At 47.0% G+C, this 22,301-nt stretch overlaps 1 protein-coding gene across 20 annotated transcripts in view; it reads right to left on the bottom strand.

Annotated features, from left to right (window-relative positions):
• ZNF618 (zinc finger protein 618) overlaps nucleotides 1–22,301 on the bottom strand; it is a 334,457-nt gene that overhangs the window by 21,443 nt on the left and 290,713 nt on the right. For 6 of the 20 annotated variants that reach the window (XM_075120511.1, XM_075120514.1, XM_075120517.1 and 3 more), the window contains 3 exons: nucleotides 18,883–19,071; nucleotides 15,117–15,200; nucleotides 6,126–6,170 (listed from right to left, as the gene is read on the bottom strand). The exons of 1 other annotated variant lie outside the window; for it this stretch is intronic. In XM_075120511.1, coding sequence (XP_074976612.1) covers nucleotides 6,126–6,170; nucleotides 15,117–15,200; nucleotides 18,883–19,071 — 318 coding nt within the window. The remainder of the gene's footprint in view (nucleotides 1–6,125; nucleotides 6,171–15,116; nucleotides 15,201–18,882; nucleotides 19,072–22,301) is intronic. 13 more of the 20 variants (XM_075120520.1, XM_075120524.1, XM_075120525.1 and 10 more) reach the window with 7 other exon arrangements.

Raw genomic sequence — 22,301 nt, 5'->3', positions numbered from 1 at the left:
CCAGGGGCCTGAGCAGAGCGGCACAGCTAATCTGCCAGTCAGAGGAGAGGGATGGAAAGGCTGTTAAAACTCTGTCTGTAGTCAGTAGGAATGTGTGTACAGAACTCACACTCGGACCACTAATGAGCTGAATGCTATCATATTTCCAATCTGACAAGGAGAAGTAAATTGAAAACTTAATTTTTCACTGAGCTGACATACAAGTATATTTTCCATTGCTTAGTTTTGATAATAGTATTAGTCATTGTGTATTGATCACAAGATGTGCTATCAAGACACCATGTACAGCAATGCTGTCACCGAAGGAGTCAGTGTTGCAATTTAATTCTTCTATATCTTCATATATGCCAGCACATCTGCACCATTAGTCTGTGGTGTTACACTTCACAACAGTAGTTTGGATACAGAATCTATACTCTGCATATAAATGACTCTTATGGACTCTCTCGGGCATAAACAGAGTAATACTCAGTGCTAAAATATACTATAGATGTTTATCTTCACTTGTAGGGAAAAATATGGTATTACATTCTATTACTGAGAAATGCCATTGCAAATCGCATATGCACAAAGGAATTAGTAAGCATCTCAAAAGGTCCAGAACACTCACTTTCCAGGCATAACTAACTTGGCTACAGCCCTGCAGTCGTCCCTCTCAGAGAATGAAGAACAGAAATTAGAACAGAGCTGCATACAGTGGGAGAGGGAAAACCCACAAGGCCCCCTGCACAGAAACCTAGGAAGCTGAGGCATCGGAAAACAACTGTAGGGATTAAAGACACTTCAGCAACCCTCCTGCAGAAACAACAGACAGAATCTGTATGAGCATCTGTCCCATTGAAAAGAGGGGAATACTGAGGCTAAGCTCAGAACCTCATTTAACTTGACATCATTCCTACATTTACTTTATGCTACCGCCTCATTTTCATTCCGGTGCGGAAGCTTGGAAATACTATAACGAAATCAAAATGGTTGTTAGAGGAAAGCAGGAAGCTTTGGCAGCTGAACACAATACATTTAGGGGTTTTGGCACTTGAGGTGGAGTGGGAAGCTCAGACAGACATACACACTGGATAAATGATCAGCAGCGGAATAGTTAACATCAGCAAACTAATGTTGTAAACTATCACTAGGTTTCAGAGTCAACATGATTACCATGAATGGGGCAATTCACAACGCTCAGAGTCTGTTTCAGGCTGCTGACAGACTCAGGAAGACAGCACTGCATTAATTTCTATTTGGTTCATATTTTGAATGTTTTCTTCTTTAAAAAGTACTATACAATTTAAAAAGTTGAAATTCTGCTGCTCAATTCTGTATGAAGGGGTAAATTCTGTGGCAAGTTCTGCAGAATCATGGACTATACAGAGTCTTGAACATAAACGCTCAAAAAACCCATCCCTCCCCTCTACCCCAAACTCAGAGATACAGGACATCTTTCTGGGAAGTACAGCAAAATAAAAGAGCATCTAAAGCACTAAATCCAGTACCCTAAAGCTGTGTGTTTCTCTTCTTGCTTATTTCCTTCTTCCATTTTTTTATCCTCTTCATCTCTCCTTCCAAACTCATCTCATCCCACTGGACTCCACACCTATTTTCTTTTTTTCCCTGTCATTTCTCTTTCTAAATTCTTGAATTTTCTATTTTTAAAAAGCATCTTCTTTCTCCTCGTTATCCTTACCCCTTGTCTACCCATTTCTCCTGAACGCTGTTGTTCCCTTCTCTGTTCCTTTGCTAGTCTCGCTCCATTCCCCACCCTTCATGCTGTCCTTTGGATTCCAAGTGCTCTCCAGCTCTCTCCTCGCCTCCCCATCACAGGGCCATTCCCAGCGGGGATGGTGAAACACCCCCTGGGTATCATTCTTGACTCCTCTCCTGTTGATCTCCTCCCAGACATCTCCAAAGTCTTTCCTTTCTGCCCTGCTAAAGAAGTGCCATGCCATGGACTCTTGCCTAGACTAGTGAAACCTCTCTGACCTACCTGGCACTTACCTTACACCCCTCCAGACTACCTAAAATGCCCCTGTCATGGTCACAGCACTAGGTGAACCCCTTGTTCCCTCCTCTCTGTCCCCCTTTGTGCCTTTACCTCTCCTGGGCTGGAATTCTGTGATTCTCCCACTCCTAGACCAGGCCCTGGGCTACAATACCCTGTATAGCAACTGTTCTGTTCCCAGCAGATCTGTTTAAGTCAGAGTGCCTAGGCACGCGCATTCCCTTCTGGAGTCTGAGAGCAGTGTGGTACAGTGATCAGACAGCCTTCTGAAACCAGAGGGTTCCTTATTTTGCACTTGGAACAAAGCAATTAGAAAAGAAGGATTTGAAAACAGTCAACAGTCTGCACGTTTCTATCCTGCCTATAGGCGTACCGTCCGCTTCTTCAGACATGCCTACTTGGTCCCCGCATCTCAGTTTTGTTCCCCTAAATAATACACCCCTCTCGAGGGTGCTCTTTTTTAAACTTGCCACAGCTCTTGCGATCTCCTGTGTTCTCGAGCCTTATGCGAAGAGGTGGGTTATCCTGAGTCATTCTTTTCCCTCCTCTTTGTTTTTCTCGGTAGCCCCCTATTAAACTATACCAGTGTATTCATCCAGTCATAACCAGGTCAGAATACAGTACTCAGAAGTTATTACAGAGCAGCTCCAAATCCATCACATATCTCCCTGCATCGAAGCTGAATGGCGCCAGCATCTGCTATCACCCCCCTTTGACCAAACTGGATGGGTACACATGGGAAGATTTCACATGCCCTCACATGCCCCCATTACCTCAGAACTTCTGGGTTGAAGCTGGGACCTGACCCTACCACTTTCTCTTCCGACTGTCTGCTGGGGTGTCAGGCAGGCAGTGAGCCCTCATTCCCTACAGTGCCAGTCACCATGGCTTTACCCTACGGTTTCTAGGCAGCACCCCTGTGACCAAGACAGGTCTGGCCCACCGCAAAGCTGGTGTTAACCAAGCAGCAACTCCTGGGCTCTGGTTCCCCATTGTCAGGTGGGGCAGGGACACAGGGCCCCCCAGCTCAGGCATGCCTTCTCATAGGTAATGGGCTATGTGGGTATGAGGAAACCATTTCCCTTTTGAGGGACAATCCTTCGTTCACTCTCCAGAGACCAGTTCCTCGCTCTACCCCATCTCCAGGATGGTTGAGCGTCAGGCTCTACTGTGGAGACACCCCAGTTTCCATGACAAGGGGTGGCAGTGGACTTGCTTTCCTAGCCATTCCAACTGGCCTCAGAGTCCTTGCACCGGAGCCAGCTTGGTTCACACACTGTGTGGGGAATAGGGCAGATTTCCCCCTGCCCCCCCCAACCCAAGCGCATTTGCATTCTCACAGACACCTGGGAGGGGTTCTAAGCTTCCAATCTCTGTTCCCTGGCTGGTGCAGGAGGGGGAAGAGCCCCTCCATTCTCCCAACTACTTAATTTCCATTTACAAAGGCAGCCTGCAGCTCCTGTGAGTGAGCTGAGCAGTTTGTCTCCATCTGCCCCTGAGCTTGACCATGTAGCCGAGCTGAACTGTGGCTTAAACGTGCATCGTACGCTCCAGAGGAGTTGGCTGTGTAACTCCCTCCCTCCTGAGCTTGAGTCACACAGTTAACTCCACAGGTTTGAGATGCAGGATGCCCCTCTAGGGCCATGCTCCTCCTGAGTGGACGTGTGAAGCAGCCATTTTCTTGGTCGACACACAGGGACCCTCCAGAGCTAAAAAGCAAGAACAGCTACAGCACCAGCTAATGGACCACAGTTCTGTAGCTGGTGTCTGTGAACACTCAGATCCTCTGTGGATCAGCACAGATGGGGACTTGTCACCTACACTAACTATACTAGTGGGTTACAGACTGGGCAATTCCAGGCCATATGACCCAGTCTGTTATGGACATGGCATCGCTTCTTCCCACTCACCCTGGGGCCCCTTTCAGCTGCCCTGTCCCTTGCTGCAGTAAGTCCTCTCCCCTGAGTGGGTTTACCTGATCCCCATATCTGGGGAACACCCACTCTGGGGTCCCATGTATGGGCCATTTCCCCTTGTGTTTCCTCTGATAACTAGACCTGATACCCACATACTCATCAGCCAGTTGCCTGAGGCATGGCGGTCTGTTGGCTACTTATCCACTAACCACATCTTAAGGAAATGTGAACACAAATCATGACACTAGTCCAAACCCCAAGCTTTGCTCCATTTGCCTAGGTAAACTCCCAGCTGCGTCACCACCTCCATATAAATCAACCCCTTAATCAACCCCCTTAAAATCTTTTCCTATCAGCCTCTGGAGTCAGTTCAGATTTAAATTGTTCATAATCCTCAGTTTGTCTCATCCATTTGGCTGCGGGTCTCTATGGCTCTCTCCCAGCCTGCGAAGGGATTAGAAAATACAGCCAATCTGCAGGGGGTGGATCACAAGCCTTAGCAAAGCAGTGAGATAGGCATCAACATTCTCCCCCACCCCGCCTTAAACTGGGGGGAAACAATTTAGCATCTTTGCTCCCTGTGGAATCAAAATCAGCTCTCACTGCTCTGACTTACAGAATCCTCCCCCTGCTTTGCTTCTCCATACACCTCTAATCCCCAGCTCACTTTCATGGGTCCAGCTCTACCCTGTCTACCAATCATTCCTCCTCTCTTGCTATTCCTCCACCTGTGCCATGCTCTCATCAACCCCACTCACCTTCATGCTCCCTTTGGTTCCTTCAAATACTGCCTCTCACATTGCCCCTTAGGCCTGCAATGACCTCGCTGGCCCTGTTACTCGTGCAAACTTCCTCTCCTTCAAATCACTCATGTCCCCACTCCTATGCTACTTACTCATTCAGAATAAAATAAGGATGAGCTTGAGAGATCAGTTCACCAGACCACACCATCTCTCAGTGCACTGCCCTTCTCTCTCCAGCCTTACGGCCGGAATTTACATTGGCAACTCGCTACAAGAGCTGCCTCAGCTGATGGCCAGGAAGCAGCCTGCATTAGTCCTAAAATGATCCTCAGTGTTCTTCTTCCACACGTGTGAATGGGAGTGAGCGAGAGAGTGAAACAGAAAGAATGTCCTGTGGCTCTTAGGGAAATGTTACCACAACAAATGTCCAGCCCTAGCAAGCTGCTTGCACATTCAAATATATCTCACCTGCTTAAAGCTTTTAAAATGAAAATTAGTTTTTGCCTATAGACTCTCCAAAATTAGAAAGGCTTTGTAGGTCCCAAAGACAGGCTCGGCTAAATAGTAGCCCAGTTGCTTGCTATGAAATTGGATCTGCTACTCTACATAATCCCGACCATATATGGATTATGGATCGCCATAGGACAACACAATCCTGTCAAGCGTCGACCCTCTATTTCGTTCCTTCTCTGGTTGCAGAGTTCAGGTCAAGTGGAGACAATGAGACAAACTGTGTAAAAATGCCAGGTCTTTCTTTTTACTTATCTGCAACTGAACCACAGCATTCCAGACAAGCAGAGAAACCAAGCAGGCTGCCCCTCCTTATCAACTAATGCCTTAAAATTCGAGCATGCTTAATCAAGCACAGGCTGAAATCTAAGGAAAAGACTGTGTGTGTGCACATGGGGTGCAGGAATGACTGAATGTACCTTAATCATGCATGTGGATGAAATGCTGCTGAATATACGGCTTCACCATGCTTAAGAGTGAAGGTTAAAAACTGAGCAACCCAAATCCTAGTACATTAAATACTGACCCATTACCAAAGAGTCAGCCAGTGGCACAATGCCCATTCTTACCTCACTAATAGTTCGAAGTGCTGAGCCATTAAGAGACATTTTCCGGTATAAACATGTAACTCAGAAATGGGTTCATTTTTAAACTTCAAGCCTTGGTCTATTAGAACATGTGTTTTTGCCATGTTTAATAAAACCTGACACTCAAAGGTTGGAAGTGATCCAAAATGACAGCAGCCACACAAAGCACTGACTGTCCCCTCAGAACCCTGGGTTCGTTTCTATCTCATGTAAACCCTTAAGAGCCACAGACAGAAGTGATGCTTTTGATATTTTGGCACACAGACCAGTAATAAAAAACAGTTATTCACGAAAAATGCTAACAGGACAGGACAACCACCAAGGCTGGGTGGAGACACCCCCTAGGTGCACCACAAACATCCATCACACTTACTTTGTAAAAGCGGGAAAGGATTTGAAATCAGGGGACTTGCAGTTTCTGCAAAAAAGAGAGAGATTTAAACATTGAGACTGGCAGAGACCTTGCTGCATCCTCTTCAGTTCATTTTTCCTTACTCCTACACCATACCTCCAGAGTCAGCTGTTTCAGGGCATGGCTCTCCATTTATAGGAAATTATTACATGTACAGGACTGTATTTTGTCTCAGCAAGCTTCCCTAGACTGAGGATCTGGTTCTTTCAAAGTCTGAGGAATTCCTATTTTAAAATGTTCAGCTCACGAAAGCTCATGCTCAAATAAATTGGTTAGTCTCTAAGGTGCCACAAGTACTCCTTTTCTTTTTGCGAATACAGACTAACACGGCTGTTCCTCTGAAACTTTTTTTTTTAAGACACAGCATAATGCTAGCTATACAGTAATGGGGCTAGACAACAGTGGTCGGTGCCAGTAGAAGAAAACCTGGGGTGTCCCTTACAAGTCCTTTTCACTGGGGGTCCCTGGCTGCAAACCCCAAGATTCAGTGCGCATCTTCCTCCAACTCTTTCTCCAAACTCTTATGCCTCTCGGGCTCAGGGAAGCGGGAGCAGAGTTAAGTTACACTCAGAGGAAGCACTTGGGTAGGTAACAAGTCTTGTATCCAAAACTATGTATGTTCGTGGGGGGCTCATGGGAATACTGGGTGGAAGTTCCCTGTACCATGGGGCATCCTGCATGCTTCCCCCTTCCCTCAAGACCCGACTGTGATAAAAAGGAGCAGACATCCCGAACTCCCAGCTGGCTTTCAGTCGACCTAAAGCAGCTTGTACTCCACATCCATGAGCAATGGACATTTCAAGCTACCCCTGGCAGCCTGCGACAGCTGCAGGCTTGGCAATACCACCACTGGTGGGGAACCTCTGCGTGTTGAGTCTCTGTGAGGGAGAAGAACCCATTACAGCGTTAATTCAGCCATCCAAAGCCTTTGGGAACTGGCCTTTGTCCCACATTCAGAAAACTGTAAATCGCTGCATCAGTGCATGATGCTCTCAGGGGTGCAATCCCTGAGGGGTGCCGCCTTGGGGAGCCAGAGGTGAGTAACGGGGCCATTCTTGCCAAACCTCACTGGCCAAGCACGGCAGATTTCCTGCTAAATATTTTAACATGCTAAAGACATGCCCTGCCAAAGAGGGCTTTAATCTGCAGTGGGCCAAGGTCAGCTGACAATGGCTAGATGGATGGATTGGTAGCACTCTGGGGAGGGTCTGGATGGATGCAATATACTGGGCAGCGTATGGTACAGAGTACTGCTGACTGTTTAAAGCATTTCTATTACTTGATGATGCACAAAGGCTGTCCATTGCAGTCAATGGAGAAGACTCTCCACTGGCTTCTAGGCTGGTCCTACTGAGCCTTTGAGAAGGACAGACATTACGCGCACACTGTAAGTACACACACCCAGACAGAAACCGCTACATTTTAAAAAATCCTGTAACTGTACGACAGCAAGATTGAATTTGTAGTAACTCCACCTCCCTGAACCCCTCTCCCCCCTTCCCTCTCCAGCCCCATCCCAAGTGCCCTGCTTGGCTCTCCCAGTCCTGCACCCTCCTACTGACTGGAAGCTGACTGCCCACTCACTGGCTTCAGCCACTTCCTGCATGCTGCTGCTGCCTGAATGTGACTCCCCACACTGCTGCCGGCTGCCCCAGCCCAGAGAAGTGAGAACACGGGAGGGAAGTGGGAGAGCTTCTGGGGCACCCATAGGTGCCCGGGAAATGACAGTCCACCCATCTAGACCCTTGTCATGCCTCTCCTTTGGGAAACCCTGCCTAATGGTCAGTAAGGCTTTTGTAGGTCAAAATGAAAACTTTGCACTCCACCCAGCAGCTAATCTGGCCCAGGAGGGTAGCAGAGCCAAAGGAGTTAAATCCAACATCATTCCATGTGGCCTCACCCTGCCATGCTCCCAGGGCCAAACTCAAATCCGAGCTCCATTGCTTTCCAACCATTCCTTCCCACACCATAGACGCATGGTATCGCCTCTGTATATACGTGCTCGATCTTGCAGAAAACGCTGTCTGCAACATCACTATGAGCCACTCTTTAGACACGCCTCCCTTTTCATGGATTCACTGAGTGTAAGGTCACAAAGGACAATTAGATCCTCCAGTCTGACCCCGGTATAACACAAGCCTTTAAATTTCACCCGGTTATCCCTGTATTGAGCCAATAACTTGGGTCTGACTAACGCGCCTTCCAGAAAGGCATCTGGTCTCGAAGACAGGAAGAGAGGGAGAAGCCACCACGTCCCTTGGGAGTGTGTTCCAATGACTAAACACCCTCACTGTTTACACACTCATCTGGTGTAGTCTTTGCAATGCTCCTGAGTCTCAGCATCACACCTCCACCATGTCATCCCCACCAGGCGCAGCCATTCCCAGCACAGCCTACGACATGGGAAGGCTGAACAGTCAGAGCATCCATCCACTCTGGGTCCCCTGTAGCTTGGTCATGCTGAGAGCAGCCCCAAAGCACCCAGCTGCTTCTGTTCCCCTGGAAAATCAGACAGCTGCTGATGCTGCCATGCTGGGGCCTCCACCCTGGCTGGACTTTGGGGTAGGGGATCTTTGGGGCCAGGACCAAGTACAGAGCTTTGGTTTCCTCTACAGAAGTGGCACAGCGTACATACATCCTGGTCTGCTTCCTGCCCACCTGCACTGCTGGGTGATGGTGTTATTATTGGTATTATGGAGGAGCCTACCGGCCCCAAACAAGATCAAGGCAGCATTCGATTGGGCACTTCCCCCAGGAGCTTGTCTAACTAGACAACACAGACAAAGGATGGGAAAAGAAACAGGAGAGCCAAAGAGGGGAAAATGACATGTCCAAGGTCACACAACAGGTCAGCAGTGGACCTGGGAACCTAGGTCTCCTGAGTCCAGGTCCAGTGCCCTACCCACTGGGCCATGCTGCCCCCCTGTGGAGTGTGTGTCTGTGCTATCAAACACATGGTAAATGCCTGTGTGATTGTCTGACTGTCACTCTCTTTCTCCCTCTCTTCTCCTCACAGGCCCAAATGACCTGACACAGCTGACAGCTCTAGTTAGAGGAGGTTGATCATAAACAATTTTTGCGCCCCTGAGAATTCACAGAAGGAAGGTTTGAAATGAATGAACAACACACACCCGGCTCCTTCTCAGGCATGGCCTAGCCCTGCTCCCAACTGGCCTGTAAATGATTAACGGTGAGTGAATCCCAACAAGCCAATTCCTTTCTCACTACACAGGCAGTTTGATTCCTTTCTGCACCTCTCTCATCTCAGATGATGAAAGCCAGCAAGATCCAGGTCATTTCCAGATTCTCCGTGCAGGCTGTTTGGGCTGCAGAGGAAAGAGTTTTGCTGTTTCCACTGGACAATATTTGAAAAGTACCATGGAACATTTCAGTCACTCTCAGGATGCAAAAGCTGGTTTCAACAAAAATCAAAACGTTGGGCTAGTTTTAAGCTGACAGCCTCCAGTCCCCCGAAAGATTTGTACACTACAAACAGAGAATAGCGTGCTGCCTTCGCCTGCAAAGCTCAATTCCTGACACACCATTCGCACTGCCCCCATGTAACCCCCTGACTCTTCCTCACCTCCAAGGGCACATCACTGGGCACCACTTCTCTCCCTCCCTCCAGCAGCCTTTGCCTGGCAGCTGGGATTGTGCCTTTAAATTTTCAGTGCCACTTCGAAAAGCTGCAAGTGGACCTCTAACGAGAGAAGGTGCCAGTTACCTCTCAAGAGCTTTGTATCAGCGGCTCACGCGACATGCACAGCACACCAACGACACTGTCGCTTGTCCCGCATTTCTCACACCGCACTTAGGGAAAGAAGGAACGGAAGGAAGGTAAGAGACAGCACAATACACGCTAACTGCTAACAAACCAGATCTTCACAGAGCTCTTCGCCTAGAGCTAGGCATCCAGATGGCACCAGAGCATTGTCTGACATTCGCAGTCACTAATGCAATTCTGCACAGCTGACAGGCCCACTTGCAGGTGCGCCTTTGTCCCCATGAATGAGACTATGTGTTTGGACTCATTCCTGGGAGTATAAAGGAATGAAAGAAAAAGGTGGCTGGATGGAAGAGCCAAAGAGGAGGGCAGAATGGGAAACAGCACAAAAGGAAGCAATGAGTGGAGATCGGAGAAAAAGAATGAAACTGGGAGAGATGAAAGAGATAGAGAGAGAATACAAAGAAGGGGGGAGGGAGTGAAACAAGAAAGACACGGTCGCAAGGTGACACTTCATTGCTTTCACTCCATGGCCTGAATGACAGCCTGTGGTCCAGAGTTCACCACAGATGGTGTTTATGGTGCAGTAGTTGGCTTCTGAAATTCACACACTGTTGGGATTTTTTGCTCTCTTGACTGAGGAGCATCCTCTCTTTTCTTCTCCACCTAAGGCACCTACACACTGAAAGCTGGCCCTGAAAGGCTCACTGGTGTCATTCAGTTCTCATCGTCCAAGCACTGGTTTGGGCTAGTTCACTGACACTCTCCCTGCAGCCCGCCAGACATAAGCTACTAAAATAAAACAAACACAGCAGCAATGCTTGTCATGATGAAAAGAGATAAGCAAACCACAGAAAACTCAAGTTTAAGCCCAGAGAAAAGATTTTTGTGAAGGGCTTTCTTAGTTCATTTTAGGTGTTCCTGATGTTGCAATGCAGACACAAGCTGACTCAACAGAACCATGAGAGTGGTCTGATTTGTTTCAAGGGGCTGGAAGAGAGGTAACAATGCATCAGTATTTAAAGCACTTTCAACAGTACAGACTTTCTTAATGCTACTAAGAACAGTCTTCCCTTTTTTCATGTTTTGTGTTTCTTTTGCATTCTCTGCTGCACTGATTTCTGTTCTCCACATTAATTTTCCCTCTTGATATCAACTAATGGCCATTATCTTTGAAAACTCGTGGTAACTGGGGGAGGTCCCGGGCGATTGGAAAAAGGTAAATATAGCACCCATCTTTTAAAAAGCCTCACTTCAGTCCCCGGAAAAATCACGGAGCCGCTCCTCAAGGAATCCATTTTGAACCACTTGGAGGAGAGGAAGGTGATCAGGAACAGTCAACCTGGATTCACCAGGGCAAGTCATGCCTGACCAACCTGACTGCCTTCTATGATGAAAGAACTGGCTCTGTGGATATGGGGAAAGTGGTGGACATGATATACCTTGACTTTAGCCAAGCTTTTGATATGGTCTCCCACAGTATTCTTGCCAGCAAGTTAAAAAAGTATGGATTGGATGAATGGACTATAAGGTGGACAGAAAACTGGCTAGATTGTCAGGCACAACAGGTAGTGATCAATGGCTCGATGTCTAGTTGGCAGCCGGTATCAAGCGGAGTGCCCCAGGGGTCAGTTTTGTTCAACATTTTCATTAATGATCTGGATGATGGGATGGACTGCACCCTCAGCAAGTTCGCAGATGACACTAACCTGAGGGGAGAGGTTGATATGCTGGAGGGTGGGGATAGGGTCCAGAGTCACCTAGACAAGTTGGAGGATTGGGCTAAAAGAAATCTGATGAGGTTCAACAAGGACAAGTGCAGAGTCCTACACTTAGGATGGAAGAATCCCACGCACCGCTACAGGCTGGGGACCGACTGATTAAGTGGTAGTTCTGCAGAAAAGGACCTGGGGATTACAGTGGACAAGAAGTTGGATATGAGTCAACAGTGTGCCCTTGTTGCCAAGAAGGCGAACGGCATATTGGGCTGTATTAGAAGGAGCACTGACAGCAGATCAAGGGAAGTGAATATTCCCCTCTATTCGGCACTGGTGAGGCCACACCTGGAGTACTGCGCCCAGTTTTGGCCCCCCACTACAGAAAGGATGTGGACAAATTGGAGAGAGTCCAGCGGAAGGCAACGAAAATGATTAGGGGGCTGGGGCACATGACTTATGAGGAGAGGCTGAGGGAACTGGGGTTACTTAGTCTCCAGAAGAGAAGAGTGAAGGGGGATTTGATAGCAGCCTTCAACTACCTGAAGGGTGGTTCCAAAGAGGATGGGGCTAGTTTGTTCTCAGTGGTGGCAGATGACAGGACAAGGAGCAATGGTCTCAAGTTGCAGTGGGGGAGGTCTAGATTGGATATTAGGAAAAACTATTTCACTAGGAGGATGGTGAAGCACTGGAATGAGTTACCTAGGGAGGTGGTGGAATCTCCACCCTTAGAGGTTTTAAGGCCCAGCTTGACAAAGCCCTGGCTGGGATGATTTAGTTGGTGTTGGTCCTGTTTTGAGCAGGGGGTTGGACTAGATGACCTCCTGAGGTCTCTTCCAACCCTCATCTTTGATGATTCTAAACCAAAAGAACAGGTTTGTATCCTGGGAGCTTTACAACACGACTCTCCTACAGCTGGCCACAAGGTGTTCAGAGTTCTACCTGAAAAGTGACTATAAAACAGACATGCCAAACCCATGAAAAAAACCACAGAAATTGGGCTTGTTTTTGGATCAATTGGCTTGTGAGTTTCTTGTTGGCTAGTTTTTGGCTTGTAGCTTGTTTGGCTTGTAGCTAGTTGCTTCTTTTTTTTTTGATTGGCTCCCGACAAGCAGGGGCAAGGAAAGGGAGAGTCGGGGTGCACAGCGGGCCCACCAGTCCCAGACAGCACGCCGGGGGGACCTAGTCACATAGAGTGTTGGGGTTCTTTGGGATTGGCTTGTTTTGGCCTTGTTTTGAAATGGGATTAGCTTGATTTTTGTCTTATTGTGAAAGTTGGGGTGCTAATTTACCGTGTGAAAGTAGAGAACTGTGCTATAAAGCAGGCACGAGAGGGCTGCAAGCTGATCTAATGCTGCACATCAAATATGCTCATTTTACAAATAATTTTTTTTTCTAACTGCCAGCACTGCAGCCCTCCCACCCAATCTGAGAGCCCTTTTCTTGTGTATTCACCAACATTAAAAGTTTCTGCAGCCCACATGCTCTCAGTGACAACTGTCTACAGATTAAGCTCCCTGTGCACACCTGTCAGTGAGTTTGTGCAGGTATAATTCATTGGTCTTTAATTGACCTTTGAAAACAGTTCTGTTGATAATGCACAGGAAGGAAGATAATTCAGCTCCTGCTCCCATAGCTGAGCTGGCTCTGCAGGGCTCACAAGAATAACAAAGTAATACACACTGGTTGGGGGTGCCTAGAGGAGTTAGGCACCGAAATCCTATTGGCTTTCAAAGGTGCGCACCTAACTGGAGTAAACCTGTTTGAAGCCCCAGCTACATATGTTTGTGCTAAAGGCAGGAGATCTGACTCAGGGAGTGGATCTGCCAGGTAGGAAGGGGCCACATCAGAGAACTGCTGCATGTCATGCCAATGATTCCAGCACTTTATATGAACAGAAGGACTTTACTGTCATTTCTAGCTACCCGGCTTTGCTGGTCAAGGAGATGTGAAGAGGGGCCAGGACTCTGCCACTCTCTTAGCACCCACGGGAGCTGCTGCCCAGCTGTTGGAGGAGGACTAGAGAGCACAAGGGCCTGACACACAGAGACAAGTTCAGACTCCTTTGTTTGTCTGTCCCAGAATAAAGTGGTCATTGTGGTGAATACCTCAGTTTGTTCAGGTTTGTTCTCCGTAGTATTATACCCAGTATGTCAGTAACAACTAGCTCTCTCTTCAATTCACTACAGCCCTTTGCATAGGAGTGCGTGGGATTTCCCACATCATTCCATTCCCTTTCCATACTCTGGTCCAGAGAGCTGTACCAGCTGATTCAGGGGAAGTTAAACCCCTGTGATGGATAATTTTGCAACATGCCCGAGGAGGAAGTTTCTCCTTACTCCTGGCAGGTAGTTGGCTTATCCCCGAAGCAGGAGGGTTTCTGTCCTTTAGCTGTTCAGTTCTAGTTAGTGTAACTGCGAAGGATGTTTCTATTATTCTGAAACAGCCTGGCAGATTCTCAGATCTGGCACAACATGTAGGGCTCTTCTGTTTGGCTATCACGCTGTCAGGTTATTGAACCTTACATAGAGATGCGGAGATATTTATGGTGAGTCTCTCCAGGTATGTACCTTTAGCTCCAATCTCAGAAAATAAGAGGGGTGGAATACCATTCTGAGGGAAACAGGGTAGGAGATAAAGAAGTTCCTGCAGGAAAAGCTCTACAAACAGTCAAACTAGGGGTGATTGTCTAGGCTGAGGGTTATGCTTTGTTGCTGCTGTTTTAAGTTACTAACAGAAGGAAGTCCCAGGAAGAGGATACAATTGAGTCCTCCCAAGTATGTATATAATTTGGTCAGAGGAAGGTGGGATAGCGACATGCTCCCCCATTCGTCAGTTGATGTGATATATCTGATCCAGTGGGACTACTTATAATGAGCTCTGAGACAGCCTCAAGGTACAACAAAGTTAACACATTCAGTATCACTGTGATGTGTAATGTGCAAAGTGCCATTATATTTATAATCCTCTGAAACCTCCAAATAGAGCTGCTCTGTGAAAAATGGCTTGGCTTCACTGAGACTTGACTTGTATACCCACAAACAACTAGGCCTACTTTACCTCAGGCTCCCCACAGCAACATTATTCAGATCCCCTGTGTCTGGATCTTTGTCTCCAATTTTAAAGGCATTTGAGTCATAGACCCACTTATCACAATTCAAACAGGCCGTAGGATGGCACAAACCTTGGGGTGATGCTGAGGAAAACACTGAGTTTTCATGGTTTGTGTGTATAAAAACATCTTCTGTATTTTCCACATTATGCATCTGATGAAGTGAGCTGTAGCTCACGAAAGCTTATGCTCAAATAAATTGGTTAGTCTCTAAGGTGCCACAAGTACTCCTTTTCTTTTTGCGAATACAGACTAACACGGCTGTTTCTCTGAAACTGAGTAATTGAATACTTTACAGACTGAGCCTGGTAAATAGATAATTACTTTGATCACAAGTTAATTCAACTTCTGCCCTGCCCTGGAGATCGTAAATACCAGCAGGAGGGAGTGAGCACACTTACCACTAGAGTTTTGGGAGCTGCTGTTTGTTTCTTCAAAGTTGTTTTGCACTTTGCCTTCCACTCTCCTACTGAATGCGCTTTCTGCTGGGTGGAGAACAAAGGGTGATGGTGAGTGATCAGTACTGGATCCAGGATTGTTCAGAAGGGGGACAGATGTCATGCTCCTGTGCCATGTAATCTCAGACCTTGAACAGAGCAGAAAGGTCTAATCCCCCATCTCTGAGGCAAAGGGCCAGATTCACTGAAGGGGTAACACACAGATATTTTTCACATTGCCTTCTGGCAGAGGAGGCCTGGATGGAACTCCTGGGGAGCCTGTGAACACCATTCCTGACTGGCAAAAAAGGGATTGTAGTAGAGTGATGTGAGGCATTCGCTTTTATCTTTCCCCTCCCAAGGGAATAAGCAGCTCTCACAGCCTATGGTTCAGGTGACCAGGCCTGGGGATGAATGGAGGCCCTCACCATGGCAGTATAGAGAATCCACCATTAAGCCACTATGACTGCTCTCTTTTTGCATTGTAATGAATAACTGGCATTCCCTTCTTAAGATTCTCCCCAAACAATCTGCACAGCAATCTCCCCAGTGGAGGGCTAAAGGATTATTTGGAAGCCCACCAATAATGATTCATGAGACCACCTTAGGGGGTAACTAGAAACAATGGAAGGTGTTCCTTCCCTCTGTACCCATAAAGTGAGCACATTCATTCCACGGTGATACCACCCCCCATGGACCCAGGCTCTGATTCCCTGCAATGCCCTGCCAGCTGGCAGTGGCATTCCTAGCCATTCATCTATTCTGGACATGTAAGCAAAAGTTCTAGTGGCAATCCCCAAAGGAATTCAACACATATAATAGGAGAGAACTAGCTCTAAAAGCATGTGACAATATCCTGCAGCAACAGCCATGAACCCTGCACTACTTGCAGTGTCCTGGAGCCTTAACGTACAGCAGAACCTTGCTAATTCACACATCCCATAACTTGCAGTCTCCGAGCACAGATTTAACAGTGAGGTCTCATCTCATGCATACGTCTTTGCTTTTATAATAGTGTAGCAGTAAATACACTGCCCTAGATATTAAGGATCAATCATAAGTGTTTAAAACTAAACTACACTTGCCAAATCAATGAGCACAGTCACTGCCTGAATGCATTATTCTTGCTTTTTATTGCGTTTGTTTATATCCTAACGCAGAGAATTTGCAGCTCTCAACGGGTCTGTTTTCAGTGTGAACTAATGAGGCTCTGCTGTATTTTCTTCAGGGGGTGGAATGGATTTTGTGGGAAAAGAATTTGTGGGGTGAAGTGAGGAAAGAGACCTGAAATTCAGGGGTGACAGGGTCAGAAATTCCCTTTAATACTGATACTAGATCCTTGGAAAGTTGAGGCATCAGAATTAACCCCTGAGATTTTCATAAACAGACTCTAGCTAGCAGAAGCCTCATCACTTTCTTTTGCTGAACTGTGGCTGTGGCAAAGGACCTTCTCTTTGATTCCAGCCACACCTGGATTGCATGTGGCTGCTGGTCCATGAATATGGGCCAGTCACTTCCCACTGGGGCCACGCGGCTATTGACTGGCTATGCTGTTACAATGTTGAATTGGTGTTAAGCCCCTGATGCTCTCAATCCGCTCTGCTCCCAAATTTTTAAAATAAAGGAGAGCAGGACAATGTTGTTTTCTAACTAATTCAGTAGTTAAGTAATTATTACTAGGACTAGTTGTTAAACTCCAATAATCAATAGATAAGTTGTAGGAATGCCAGGGATTTGTCAGGTGGCACAGTGGGACGAAGAGACTGTATAATACAGTGGGGTAACCTTTACCTGTAGAGACCCAAGTTCAAATCCTGGCTTATGTCACAAGTGAAAATGAGCTGGAGGCCTCTGGAGATGTATGAAAAAAATATAGTTCCAGTGGTTTGGGATTTTTTTCTCTCTCTTTCTCTCAATCTTTTTTTTGTTTTGCCAGACTGAGAAGAGAAACAAGCTGGTCCAATATTTTTCCTTGGACTCTTTGGGTTTTTCCCACTTTAGCAAAGGGCAGTTTTCCCCACAAGTGAGATCTGCTTCTTCATAGTGAAACCTTTGTATCCAAAGCAAAAAGTCAACCAAATCTTAAACCCGGAGACAACATCAGGAAACTACACAGGTCACATGGGTTGGTGTCTGTGGAAAACCCCACCCTTCTGGAGGCTCTGCAAGGATCATAGAGGGTTTCCACCAACCTCTGGGTCCCACCTTGACCCATTTGGGAAGGTCTTTGACTAACTGGGGCATTAGAAAGGTGTTGCTTCAGGAGATGGTCTGCCTGGACTGAGTTTTCGGCCAATGTACTTGTGCTAGGAGTCCCAGCACCCACTAAAATTCTCTTAGGACAAGACACTGGCTGGAAATACACCATACATCATTCCACTGAAGCAACCAAATGGACAAGGTAAACCCTGGGTTTTAAATTATTTTCTCCAGGCTCAATTTGCAAGGCTCAGGCTTCATGTAATGTCTCCCAACAAAAAGGGAGAGAAAGGCTTGTCCTGTTTACCCAGTTCATTGACACGTTTTTTGAAGAGAAAAGGGAAAAATCCCTTTCCAAAAAATATCTCCCAGTTTTTGCCCTGATGAGTCTGGCCTCTGACCATTAAGGCCCCTAATTAGGCTCCTTTTGCTTTTGTGACTGGACAAAGTTGTCACAAGTTTAGATAAAGAACAAAAAGTCTCCTCCACTCGGACTCCTAAACTAGATGAAACGGACAGACCTCAGTTAGTAACAAAATCAATGAAACTAATAGGGACTGCAGTAACAGTAAGGAATTTCAGGACCCATAAGCAACTGTTGTTGTCAGAAGACAGGTCACTCCTTGCAATTTTGAGTTAGGAGCAGACGTGTGTGTCACCTAACAAAAATAACCTAAGCATTGTTCTTGTTTAAAATGCTGGAAAGCAAAGGTCGCTCTCAACGCAGCACATCCTAGGCATCTGCCCATGCCAGACATTTCAGGGATGATTTAAACAGACATCTGCCTGACCCAGATATAAGAGGCTGCTTAACTAGCCATACTCTACTACTATGATACAGAAGGCCAGTTATCCAGACACCTTCCAATTCCAGAGATTTAAGAGACTGCTTCACTATCATATGGAAATGTGAACCCTACATCTCAGACCTTTTTTGAAAATTCTAATCACGATGTTTCTTCTTTCCCATCTTATTTAGAACAGTGGGGCAGGAAAGAAGGGGACATACATTCAAACTGGATTCTTCTTACATGTCTGCAACGTAACTGCACTGCTAATCTTGCTGCTGGAGCCCATCTCATCACTCCTTGGTTCCCGTGGTGAATGAAGTACGGTTAGAACGTGTGTATGGCTTCCCACTCAACTAATGGCAAGCCCGGAAAGCAAAATCTTGAGGCTAAAAAAACCTGACGACCCACTAAGCAAACCTCACTCAGGAAGCCCTCCTCAGTTTGTGACACCAGGATTTGAACCAGGGTCTTTTCAGTGCTTTGTCGTTAATTTGATCCTTTTTAATAAGGTTCAATTTAAATGATAAATCTGTCACAATTGGGGATGGGAGGAGCTGGGCGATTGCTGATTTTAATAATCATTTGTATAGTGCCATCATCTTAGCTCCTTCCTGTGATTGCTTCTCTGGGACAGCCTTGATGGCAATGGATTTTGAGTCCAGTGAAGGGCAAAAAGCAACCCAGGGCAGGAGTGGGCACTAAGCAGTTAAGAAAGTTGATGGTGTAAAGGCAATTGGTACCTGTCGTGGCCTTGCTTCCTGGGGATCCAGAATTTGGAGCGCGGAACATCTGGGATTGGGATGCCGGTGGGATACCGGACGGGGAGCGGTGCAGGAGGGTGGAACATCGGATTATGGAAGCCGGTGTTTTTTTGCCGGATTGGCTCGCCTGTGTCTTCACTGCCACGAAGAGTGGAGATCGAGAGAACTCTGGATATGAAGACTCAGAACTAGTGCCAGGATAGTCAGTCAGCTCCCAGAATCTGTGCCATCTGGGAGGATAGCTTTCCAATAGTCATGCTCATGATTCCCTTATAAGGGGACCTGCAGCAATTGTGGATCCACTGAATCCCATACAACATAAATGGATTTCCCCACTCACCCAAAGGGACAGATTCTTCAAGCTTATTGGTTTTACTGTATACCTTTAGCTGCTGCTCGACCAATCCAAAACGGCCAGGAATCCCACTACTTCTCCTCCCGCACTGCCAGACACACCCAGGACATCCAGAGGTTCTATTTGTTTGAACAGGGACACGCTGTGAACAGGGATGGGGTGTAGCTGCACATTTATGCTTCACCTCTGAGTTAAACAGTTTCTGAGTAAAGCTGGCTTCTAATTTGCTTCTTTGATCACAAAATCTGGAGGAATTTACATTCTTGCTCCCTGAGCCTTAAATGTCTCCAAGATTTTGGAGATCTGTGTCCGTCTCATTTTTCCCTCCAATCGGCTGACTTTTTTTTTTTTTTTTTAAAGGTACGGGAGTAGGGAGGGAGGTGAGCCATGAGTCAGATTTTCCATTCTATGAGTCAGGAGGGGTCCTTTGGATGCCGTCTCATGTCAAAGGAGCTCATGAGATGTAGCCGAGTTCTGTGCATTACTGGGGCTACCTTCTCAGAGTGTTACCTGACGTATGGGGAACCACTTTGGTGTCTGCAGTGAGGGGGGAGAATCACCAGTAATTCTTAATGCCAAAAGCCTTGGGAAAATCCTTTGGCACAGGAGTCCCTGTCCAGACCCAAAAGTTTTTTTAAAATATTGAAGGATGGGGCAACCCAGTATTCGCCCCAATTTCTCAGCAACTCTTTTCAGTTGAGGTTTGGACGTGGCTCCTGGAGCCAAACACCCCTGTGCCAAGCATCAGCCAGAGAGGGTCATTAAATAAGAAGGTTCTCTTCCTGCCCCTCAACCAGAGCTCGTTATTACTTTCCATTTGCCAAGAGTATGTGCATTGCCTCAAGACTGTAGGGCTGATGCCAACAACTATGTAACAGGATTACTGCTTAGGGAGCACAGCCTCCCGGCTGGGGTGTCTCTACAGGCTCCCTGCTTTCCTCACCTCAGGGCTCTTTAAGAACTTCCAAAGGCTTTCTCTGGTTAGCAATACCCCTGCCTTGGACTAATTTAATACCAGAGCCAGTTTACAACATCCTAGAGTCCCAAACCAAAGTCCATTCCAACAACACAAAAGAAAAGTCCATACTGAGCTTGGGCATTTTCTTCCACTCCCAAGACTCTTCTTCTCTCCCCTTCTGATTTCTCAGCCTCTCCCTCACTGTGGCTCTGATGTCCAGTCCCAAATGCAATCAGGGTTTCCTGTCCCCTGCTCACTGGGCTTTACCATCCAAACTCTGTGATGACATGGCCCTGCAGGACTCCCAGAGCACAGCTGAAACTCCCTAACCCCCTCTTACTTCAGCCACCTTCTGCTCTTTAGAGGGAACTGCCTGATTTCCTTCAGCAGAGCGTATCCCATAATCAGGGCCAGCCTAGCACTAGGCTCTGCAGACTGGACAAATCACCCTATTACAAGCTGCTTTCTACATCTCAACAGCTTAAAGCCGAAACAATTCTCCAAGGTAAGGGACTTCTCATCTGCGAGCTAACATTAGAAAAGCAGAGTGAGGAGAAACTCCCCCCAAACCAGTGACTCCATCCAGACCTGGGATATAGGCTCATTTGCACAGACCTGAGCTGCCCTCTCCCTTCACTAATTTACTCTTTGCCAGCATCTGAAAGTTATAAACAAGGACGCACCTCACACAAAGCACCCTGTGCATGAATACCTCAAACCCATGGTCTTGGTTTGCACAAATCCAGGGGGGCATTTCTCTTGAAGGTGAACTGGCTTCTGCGGAGGAGTTCACTGGTGGCTCTACTGCAGCTTAGGCACCGACAATTCTGCTCTGCTTGGGCTATGGCCAGCTGAGTAGGTGGGGACTCGATGTTGCTTTCCAGGCTTCATTTCAATCCCCAGGGATAATCCTGCTGCAGCTGCTCTGGAAGTGGCAGTAGGGATGGTTTCCTGCCTATGTCTCACCAAGAAGGGGTGGGTGAGGGTCTGCGGCCTGTGATGTGCAGGAGGTCAGACTAGATGATCGTGATGGTCCCTTCTGGGTTTAGGGTCTATGAGCATCCCCAGGGGCTGTTCCTGTCAACCGTTACTTTGTTCCCAATCTCTACCAAGGGAAAGCAATGGAAACCTGCCAAAGGTTCAGTGTCAGGAACATGCAGGGCCATCCCAGGCCCCCCTGCAGTCCAGGGACTGCCCTCTTTGTGAAACCTGAATGGTGACGCCTGGGCAATCTGACAACTCCAAAGCAGATTTTCCTTCCCTCTATTGACGCTGGCCAGTGTAAATGGATATGATGTCTCAGAGTGAGGGTTGGGCTTACTTTACTCCCCTTCCCCACAAGCTGCTCAGAGGTGGTGCTTCAGATTCAGCCAATGACGACCAGGGCAGCCAGAACCCTACAGGACAGGTCACAGCCTGTCAGGGTCACAGGGCAGTATCTCCAGTGCCCTGAAGGGTGCTTCAAATTTGCGACAAAAGGATCATTTTAGTCTAAGAGACACCAAATTGCAAATTCTCTCTGAAGTCCAAATCTAAGCAATAATTCCCGATGAATATATGCAGATAAGATTCTGTGGATCCTTTGCACATCTCCTGAACAGTCACAGAACTGGAATCCATGGAACTCACTGCCACAAGATGTCATGGAGGCCAAGATTCAAAGACAGATTGGACATTTATATGGATAACAAGACAATTGAGTTATAATAGTCAATGCTAACAAATTGAGTGCTAGAAGGCCTAAGATAAGCTCTAAATATTAGAGACCAGGGTCAAACCTAATGTGGGGGGCAGGTTATCCCATAATTGCCCACTGTGGGATTTCTTGCACCTTCCTCTTATGCATCTGGTGCTGGCCACAGTCAGAGCCAGGAGATTGGGCTAGACAGACCATGTGCTGGATCCAGTCTGGCAATTCCTATGTTCCACTATAGCAGAGTTACCTTGTACAGAGGCAAAAAGAAAAGGAGTACTTGTGGCACCTTAGAGACTAACCAATTTATTTGAGCATGAGCTTTCGTGAGCTGTAGCTCACGAAAGCTCATGCTCAAATAAATTGGTTAGTCTCTAAGGTGCCACAAGTAC

The sequence above is a fragment of the Caretta caretta genome, chromosome 16, assembly GCF_965140235.1.
Source record: "Caretta caretta isolate rCarCar2 chromosome 16, rCarCar1.hap1, whole genome shotgun sequence".
In the NCBI taxonomy this organism is placed as follows: Eukaryota; Metazoa; Chordata; order Testudines; family Cheloniidae; genus Caretta; species Caretta caretta.
This window is presented reverse-complemented; position numbering and strand designations above follow the sequence as displayed.